The sequence below is a fragment of the Gymnoscopelus microlampas genome (assembly GCF_963454915.1).
Source record: "Gymnoscopelus microlampas genome assembly, chromosome: 22".
Classification (NCBI taxonomy): domain Eukaryota; kingdom Metazoa; phylum Chordata; class Actinopteri; order Myctophiformes; family Myctophidae; genus Gymnoscopelus; species Gymnoscopelus microlampas.
Window position 1 is genome coordinate 16665411 of NC_139959.1, and position 10000 is coordinate 16675410.

The 10000-nt window shown below is 39.2% G+C and overlaps 1 protein-coding gene across 1 annotated transcript in view; it reads left to right on the top strand.

Moving 5' to 3' along the window:
* The first annotated feature begins 1946 nt into the window (after nt 1-1946).
* slc51a (solute carrier family 51 member A) overlaps nt 1947-10000 on the top strand; it is a 19524-nt gene continuing 11470 nt past the window's right edge. Inside the window, exon 1 of the mRNA XM_084048504.1 lies at nt 1947-2441. Within this exon, the coding sequence (XP_083904630.1) occupies nt 2363-2441 (79 nt within the window). The 5' untranslated portion in view covers nt 1947-2362. The remainder of the gene's footprint in view (nt 2442-10000) is intronic.

A 10000-nucleotide genomic window follows, 5' to 3' on the forward strand; every position in this document is an offset into this window, starting at 1 on the left:
ACCATTGTACTCAACCAATGGTACATGGACTACACAGACACATGCAATTAAATGGGCACATTTTCCCTAATAATGATGACTCCATCAGTCAATCCGGTACACTTCCCCTTCTTGAGATTCTAACTCCCTTTTCTGTGGAATTTCTCGACTTCGGGGGGGGGGATTGCAACATGGTCAGGGACCACGTGCAATAACTTCAGGGACCACAAGTGGTCCATGGACCACCTGTTGAAAACCCCTGGTGTAAAGTAACTAAGTACATTTACTCAAGTACTGTACTTAAGTACATTTTTGAGGTATTTTTTACTTTACCAGAGTATTTCCAATTTTCAGTACTTTTACTTCTACTCCACTATATCTCAGAGGAAAATATTGTACTTTTACTCCATTACAATTATATGAAGAGTTTAGTTACTAGTAACTTTGTAGATTTTGATTATTATTACAAAACACACTAACCACTATAGATAACATATGTATATTTCAGCCATTTGAAAATAGCAGATCTCACAACGCGTCACATCTGCTATTTTCAAAAGATTTTAATGCATTTTGAAAACTTGTGAAATGGGACATTCTGCATAATGAGTACTTTTACTTTTGGTACTTTAAGTAGGCTATATTTTGATACCAACACTTTTGTACTTTTACTCAAGTAAATCTTGAATACAGGACTTTTATTTGTAACACAGTATTTCTACGTTGCAGTCTTGATACTTTTACTTAAGTAAAGTAATATGAGTACTCTTTCCACCACTGACTACAAGGAATTATAAATGTATACAATATGCATCATGCCCCCATGACCTGATTGGGTCGGTGGACCTACAGAGCTGTTTAACTTTAAATCCTAAAATGATAGGAATCTTAATCTGCTAACATCATTGTTAGTCCAACGTATAGGCTATCTGATCAACTGCACTTTTAGCTAATACTGTGTGTAGACATTAGACAAGGCTTCTAGTCAGTTATTTTTTGTCAAGTCCCTCAATGGGAGGGAGAGCATCGTCTTTAGAATGATCAGGGCATAAAATATTTGCAAGCAAAATGCCTCACATGACGACGCCTCCGCATGGGTTTCCATGGGAACAGGGGGGCATGTGATGGGAAAGCAGGCTTCAGGCTCCAGTCCTCAGGAATGCCCCCCTCCCTCCCCTCATACCCCCCCCCCCCCCCCCTCCTCATGCCCCCCGTCCTTGTTTAGCCCTTTATTTAAGTACTCAAATGTTTTACTTATGTAAAAGTATCAATACCGCAATGTAGAAATACCTTGTTACAAGTAAACGTCCGGTATTCAAAGTGTACTTGAGTAAAAGTAGGCTACAAAAGTTTCGGCATCAAAAAATATACTTCAAGAATCAAATGAGTTCCAAAAGTTCCAAATGTATAAAAGATCTTTTGAAACTAGCCGATCTACAAGCTCACAATGAGTGGCATCGGGACCCATTGTGAGCTTGTGGATCTGCTATTTTCAAATGGCCGAAAGATATAGGAATACCAGGTTAGTGTGTTTTGTAATAATAATCCAAATCTAAAAAGTAACTAATAACTAAAGTTTTCAAATAATTGTAGTGGAGTAAAAGTTCAATATCTGCCTCTGAGGTGTAGTGGAGTACGTTCTGAAAACTGGAAATACTCCAGTAAAGTAAAAAAAAAAAAAAAAACTCAAAATTGCACTTAAATACAGTACTTGAGTAATGTAGCCTACTTAGTTACTTTACACCACTGCCCCCCCCTCTCCTCATGCCCCCCTTCCCTGTTAGCCTTTTATTTCTTCGTGCCCCCTGAGACATGTTCTCTTCCACAGGGACACGACTGTCTGATCAGCCAGCAGACCGACCAGCAGCACGCCTCCTCTCTGTACAACGACACAGTCAGCTCAGTCTGAGTGGGAGGATGACAGACCGAACATGATTCTTGCACAATTGGCCCCTCCGCCGGTCCGGGACCCCCGTGCGTAACGGTGCGTCAATTATTAGACAGCCGTGATTTGTCAGAGAGAGAGAGAGAGAGAGAGAGAGAGAGAGAGAGAGAGAGAGAGAAAGAGAGAGAGTAACGTCCGGTGGAGTAGAGGCTACACAAGGGGACAAGAAGACAAGGCGTGCCCTCATTTATTATTTCAACAACATTTCGGGTGATTCCCAAATCCCTGCACTCAAGAGACACCGTTTAGTTGTCTCAGTGGCATTTCCACTGCGCCCTGTGTGAGGTCTATCTTGAACACTTGACTCCACGCTCTTGAAACTTTTAGAGGACATATCATCAGATCCATCATCGGTTCTTATCTGGATCTGGATGTAAAGCAAGTGGTTGAAAGTGGAAATTGCATGATCGCGAGAACTTTCACTCTTTTGCAGCCAGTATGGACGTCGGAACCAATCGAACTATTGACCCGAGTTGCACCGCGGAGCGACCGCCGGTTGCCATCGACATCATCCTTCGTGAGTAAAGACTTGCGTTTTGTACTGAGGAGAATGAGATGCTGTTCCCTATTCCCTTTCCACATCGGGACAGGTGCAGTGGTGGAAAAAAACATTTTTTTGTTTACTTAAGTAAATCAATACTGCAATGCAGAAATAGCTACTCTTCCAGACTGGAATTCAAAATGTACTTGAGTAAAAGCACAAAAGTATTGGTGTGTGTAAATGTACTTAAAGTAGGAGTAGAAAGTACCCATTTCACAAGTTTTCACGTTTTCAAACAAATCATTTGAAAATGGCATCTACAAGCTCAGGCGTTGTGAGCTTGTAGATCGGCTATTTTCAAATGGCCAAATATGATATAGGGATTAAGTGGTTACTGTATGATTTGTAATAATAATCAAAATCTATAAGTAACTAGTAACTAAAGTTAAAAAAAAATTGTAGTGGAGTTAAAGTACAATAATTTGCCTCTGAGATTTAGTAGAGTAGAAGTAAAAGTAGGCTACAGAAAATTGGAAATACTCCAGTAAAGTAAAAAATACCTCAAAACTGTATAAGTACAGTACTTGAGTAAATGTACTTACTGTAGTTACTTTACACTACTGGTTGCCTTTATGCCGGGCAGATACTGTACTTGTGCATTGCTTTCTCTTTAGCCTTGGATCAAGACTATCATAGATGTATTTTTTGTATCGATTTTGATATTTGCCTATCATAGACGTGTGTAGTATCTTAAAATAAGTATATAGTCTAGAAATTATTGAGATGAACACACATAAGGACTTACAGGGTCTGATTTGAGCCTAGAGACACTCATCCCCCACAGGATGCCACACACATCTCTGATGGTTAATGAGGAACAGTCATTTAAACAGCACATGGTCTTTGTACTTACAGTATGCATCCATACATAATATCATATACCATTATTATACACTAATATACCAGCACCCATATTGTAAAAGCTATACTAGTTGGTCTAGTAGACATTCCCGATTAGTTGCAGGAACCAAGGAGGTTTTCACAGGAGATAAAAGGCACATTCTTTGAAGTACATCCTTGCATGCCCACACACACACATAGGACACACACTGTTATACTTCTGGATCTCAACACACACACCTCGTGCATAAGCTTAGAAAACAGTGTGCATGTACACACACACTGAGTATAAATATCCACTCTGAGTTCACTTCTCTCTCTCTGGTTCCTGCCAAGCTGCCATGTAAAAGCCATGTAACAATAATTGTCTTCTCTCCTTAAATAAAGTAACAAAGGAGAAGAAATGCCTGGACTCTCTCATTCTTTTCAATAGAGGCAAATAGTCCCACAGATTAATGCACTTTACCACATGTGCAAATATCAAAATCGATAAAATAGCCTATATCTATGATAGTCTTGATCCAAGGCTACTTTCTCTCCATCAGCCGATTTCCATTAACTTCTTGGGTAGCCTAGGCAATTTTTTTTCAATCTGCACTGCTGCTATAATAAGACCATTCAAACTGTTTTTAGCTTTTTACATGCTTTTATAAAAACTACTTTAGGACTACTATGTAATTAGACTATTACATTTAAATCACAACTCAGCTCACAATGCTTTTGAACTGCATGCGGTCAAGCCCGTCTGACCTCTGTGCTGTTCAGACATAGCCAAACAGCAAGTTTAAACAAGTGCTGTTACACAAATAGCCATTTGTTATAAATGGCGTGTTTATAGTGTTTGTTGAATAGCCTACCCAAGATCATTTATAATTTATGGGCAGGCCTAGGTTGTGATGTGACTGAGGATTTGTTTCACTGTATTACACTATAATGAGCATGGCTTGTTATTTGTTAATCTTCTTACTCATTTTAAGCACACCCACAAGTCATTGTTATGAACAAATTAAATTAAGCCATAACAATCCATGGCCTATATTAAAATGATTATAATATACACCACAAGCCTATCCTAAAACCTAATCACGCTATTCAGAATCAGAACTCTATAGCCTATAGGACACATATAGACCTATTAGTCCAGTGATTTTCAAAAGTGGGGTCCGGTGACCCCTGGGGGTCCTTTAGGGGTTTCCAGGGGGCCCCAGCTGCAGTTAATAATATAGCAGCATCAAAACCTTTTACCCTAAATATATTGGCTATTTGAAATGGCTTGTAGAACGGCTATTTTAAAAAAATTGAAGATTTTTAAAATATATTTGCAATATTTTTGAAACATTTTAACAACACAAATCTTGCATGGGGTTCCCTGCCACAAACTATTTTCAGATGAGGGGTCCGCGGCCAAATACATATTCATTTGGGGGTCTTGGACATGAAAAAGTTTGAGGAACCCCTGGATTAGACTAATCTTTGCGCTACATAGCCTATTCTGTGTGCATATGCTGTGCATATGCTGTGCACTGTGCCAATTTCCTGGGAAAACAAAGTTGTAGTAGGATACACCTGTTTCATTTGAATATAGGCAGAAGAAGATCCACATTTATTTATTTAATTATTCATTTATTATCGTTTCTGTTAATCATCAGGCCTTATAAGCTCTTTATGGGTTTCTTTTCTCACCTGCAGTTATTGTTATCATTTCTTGTTAATTTTCAGTAACTTCTTATTTTCTTTGTCTGATTTTTGTTTGGTTTGACCTAATCTGAGTTCCCAGAAGAGCTCTCACATACAAACGGGAGGGGAGAGAAACAGGTGTGACCTGATACATTTTCACACCCTGTCAGGGACTCCTTGTGCAGGAACTCAAACTCAAATATACTCAGGAAACCAAGGTTGTCAATTAACAAAGACTTCACTGAACTTAAAGGTTAAACAAGCATACACAGAAAACATACAACATCTCCAAACAACACAGAGACCCAGAAACAAGCAATATGACAATGAACCAGTCACACTCACAGGCAGTGTTAAATAGTCTTTGGGGTTCATTAGCCAACAAGGCACGACTGCACCCGCAGGTGAGTCCACTCTAGGCAATCTAAGTCCAAAGAGGAGAGGGGAGGGGCTGTGGACAGACCCAGGTCGTGACACACCCTTTAAGAAAATTGGGACAGATAACACATTTTTCTTGCAAAAAAACACATACCCTGTGATGAACATCTTTATTCCATCCTGTGTGCAAGGTGTGAATATCAGAAACAGCTGCCTATAGTTACCATTCATTTTGTGAAGAACTTCGTCATTGGCCCTGAACTTACAGGCAGGTTAGCTTAGCAACACTTAACAACACTCAATAGAGACAACTGAAGGACACTCCAGTTGTCAGACGAAGGCCAGTCCACACCAATGCAACTCCTTGCGCTCTGCAACTGGTCAGTCCAGAGTCAGACCACTGCAATTTCTTGCAACTTATTGCAAGTTGCAAGGAGTTGCACTGGCCTTACATCCAGAAACCTAGTAGCGTGTTTTAAAGTTAGCATTTGCACCGCTCACTAAGCAGCTGGTTCAGTCATCTCCCTACTCTCCTATCCCCAAATTTCTGCTTTTGTACTTGTGCAGTCTTTCTCTAACCTGTGCTAGTCTCATAATTATTATTGTTCTTATTTTGTAATTTGTATTACAGTATCATTATTATTATTATCTTGTTGTTATATTGTAATTGTTATTGTAGCTGTAGCACAGTCTGCAGCGCATACAACACCAACATTTCGCTGCTTGTACCTGTATGACTGAGTGACAAATAAACCCCATTGTACCTCTTGAGAGACATTGTAAAAAATATTGCTTAATTCATAAACATATCGCTTTGGGATACAGAAAGCATCACTTGTCAATGTATTTAATTCCCTATGTGCCTAAGTCATAAATACATGGCCAGGTGTCAGACTGTGCAAAATCTTAACAGGGTTACACACAAGGACCAGAGTTAATTCCTTCTGTACTGACTCTCCTCTGTACTGACTTTAATGTTAATTATAACATTGTGTTTATTAAAATACAGTACTCAACATGGCCTCTCCATGAGACAAGGCCATGTTGAGTAGTACTGTATTTTGATGTTCATACTGTATATACAGTATACTAGAGGTTCGGGGCTCACATCTAGAGTTCGGGCGGCTACGCAGCCCTCGCACCTACATCGCACCGCAGATCCGACTGATATTCCCATATATGGAGATCCCTGATGTCATCAGTATATGCCCATATATGGGCATGCCCCCTTTTGTGCCCATATATAGAGCTGACTCATTTGTTTGCGCCTGATGCCATGACCGCACGTGGAGGTTGAGGTCCATGATTGGCACATTTCGTGCATAAGGAATTTACAAGTTTGTGAAACACTAACACTTAGTCGGAGGTCTTTGTTTTAATGTCTTAAAGTTTTGTGCCTAATCTGTGTGCTGCTTTCTTGGCCAGGGCTCACTTGAAAAAAAAAAAGATTTGTAGCATCCTGGGCTGTTAATTGGTTGAGGAGGGATTTCCCAGCATGCCACGGGTGCATCTGTGTCTGATCATGTATGTTTTTGTTTGTTATTTATTTAATATGTGCAAGGAAAGGAATTGTTATTTTGGTCTACTCTGTCAGTCACAGGGTTTATGTGTTTATTGTGTTGCAACAGAGAGGTTAGTTGTGTTGAGCGGAGCCCGCCTCTCCAGTTCCTCATGGACTGTAGCATTAAGTGGGTTAGAGATGCAGTCGTTGTATGTATGAGTCAAATAAAAGAGATTCAACGGGGATGGCATTATTTTTCCTGATTCGATCCGACTCCCCCTGGGTTAGTGTCTAAGTGTCCTTGAGCAAGACACTGACTGAACCCCTAACTGCTCCCAATGAGCAGATTGGTTCCTTGCATGGTTTCCTCCACGGTCAGTGTGTGAATGTGTGTGTGAATGGGTGAATGTAATGCACATTGTAAAGCACATTGTAAGGCGCAATATAAATGTACCATTTTACCATTTGGTTGTCAGTGAAATCGCTTTTGGCTCTGCGTTGTTATCACAAACTGACATCCGTAACCTACTGTCAATACACAGCAAGGTTATGTAAATGCATCATCCCCCACACGGAACAATTTTGTACGATACAGTGACATCATGGCCCATCTGTGAAGGACATACATGTGGGCGGGAGCAATGCACGCACAAAATGTATTAAATGACATACTGTAGTTGATTTGATTTTATTAGACGTCATAAAAGAAAAACACATGTTGCATGTTTATCAGAGAAATGTCAAGGATATAAACACAACAAAGTGGGGTGGCGGATTCACACTGCGGCCTTGGAACCAGCCTTGAGGCTGGTAGGAAGGAATACCTGGGAAGGAATTGGTAAAGCGTGTGCACTTTGTGAGAAGTTTTATAAGGTTTTCAATAGGGGGCGAGCCTAACTTGTTTGCAATGTTTTTTTAAAAGCTATACCCTTACCTAATACCATTCCAAAAATCTAAAACTTCTCACAAAGTACACTTATAATAGATGCTAGCTTTACCAATTCCTTCCCTGGTATTCCTTCCAACCAGCCTCAAGGCTGGTTCCAAGGCCGCAGTGTGAATCCGTTATTTCCATTGTGGTCCTTGGTCTGAGACAAACGATACATTATAACAAATACAGGCAGTACAACAATAAATAGAACACTCTCTAGAGCTACACTACTTACATCATAAATAAAAAGGATCTCATTATAAATATAAGTGATTACTGACTACCATACTATTCTGCAACATTTTCTAAAAAACATGCTTTGACCTTTTTCTTAAAAAGGAGATGGCTGCTGATGCTCTTTATCGTTGATGCATTGGGGAAATATTCAAGGACTGTCTTCCTTAACCTACTGGTAGTGTGCATGAAAGGTTTGACGCTGGTGATAGGTCCATAGGTTTCTAAGATTAGCTGCACACAGTCAGACACACTTCCAGTTTTCATTTGTAATTACATTTTGGCCCAGTAAGCAGCACACCCCTATTGGTCTAGTCTGTTGCCCCAGTGACCTGGGTCAAAAGAACTGTAGGGGTCTTTTCCTCTGGTTGTCTGACTGTGGCACAAGTTTCACTATACTCTTTAATCAATTTTATTTGCTGTAGCTGCTGAGTGCTGCTAGCATCATCTTTCACATGCTGGAAACTTGGCTCTCAGAAAACAGAAAATTGCCAATTGCCCAATCTGTTGTGTGGTGAATCTGTCAGTACCGTCCACACATAGATGAATGGAGCACAGCAGCAAGATATTTATTCTCAGTGTATCTACCCTGGTTACATAAATACAAATGATATTATTAAAAAGAATGCCTTAAATATAGGCATTGTTGAGTAGGGCTTCAACAATTGATTATTTTCTTAGTGATTATTATTCTGTTGATTACTTGTTCTAAATCGATTCATCTGATTAACTACTGAATGCCTAAAAGGTGTCGCGCAATATTTGCAAAAATAGCCGATCAAAGCTCACCACGCGTGAGCTGGTAGATTTGCTATTTTTGCCACTTAAAAATATATATTTTCTTAAAATCAATTATAGAATAAATGTATTAGTTCAATGATCTGTTGCACCCCTATTGTTGAGTCAGGACACAATGGTATTGCTTGACCGTTGAGTGTTTTGTGACTGATATCGTGTGATTGTTGAGGATGATTGAAGATGCCAGAGAATTAATGGCTCAAGACCCAGAAGTGCCCACAATCCATGAACTTCCTTGAAACCATTAACCCAACCTTTGTTCTTGTCTTTCTTTTTCCATGTGAACGGCCAACACGCATCACGTTCTCTTTCTTTCTGTATAACAGCTGTTTATTTGAGCAAGGTAATCACATCCATGTGTGTCTGTTGATGCTCAGATCCCAAGCTTTAGAAGCTCTTCCCAGAAATGAGTTTTAACTTTTTTTAAGTAGGTTCATACAAGGTTTTTGGAAAGGCGAGCTCCTGCGGTCTCACAAGGTTACCACATAGACACAGCAAGAGTTTTCCCCTGAGGCTGTTAGAGCCCTGAACAATTACAATACAAAACAAAATATAACTACTGTATATTTTATCCAGTATTATAATTATTTTGCTGTTTATATTGTTATATATAATATCATGGTAGGTAAGAGAGTGTCCCACATTCAGGGTCCAATATATACAGTATTTAAACTAGAACTGTATAAGGTGTACTTATTTAAATAAAATATATTATTTTATTTCAAAAATATATTTAGGGTATGAGTAGGCTATAAGCATGAGGCATATGTTTCTTGTGAGCTGTTCTGTATGTGCAACAGGTCCAACTAATATGTGGCTAGTGGCATTTTATATGATTATGGCAAATCCAATCATTTCCTCTGTCTCGCAGAATATTTGGAGAACAATATTAAAGAATGATTTGAATGCCCCCTTGTCTTTCTAGAAGTATATGCCTCTTGGCTGTTTACAGATAATTGCTGTTAGGATAAAAGCCCTAAAATGTCAGGAATCAAGAGCAGAATAAGTAACTACACTAAATAATACAAACAAATTGCACTCTGCAATATGTTATAAATTTCACAAAACCTTTTCAAGCCCATACAAATGACAAAATCCCACAATATGTTACTAAACCAAGAAACCATATTTGACAATTGAAACAAACTTGAGACTACAATTAGCCTGTCCTATTTC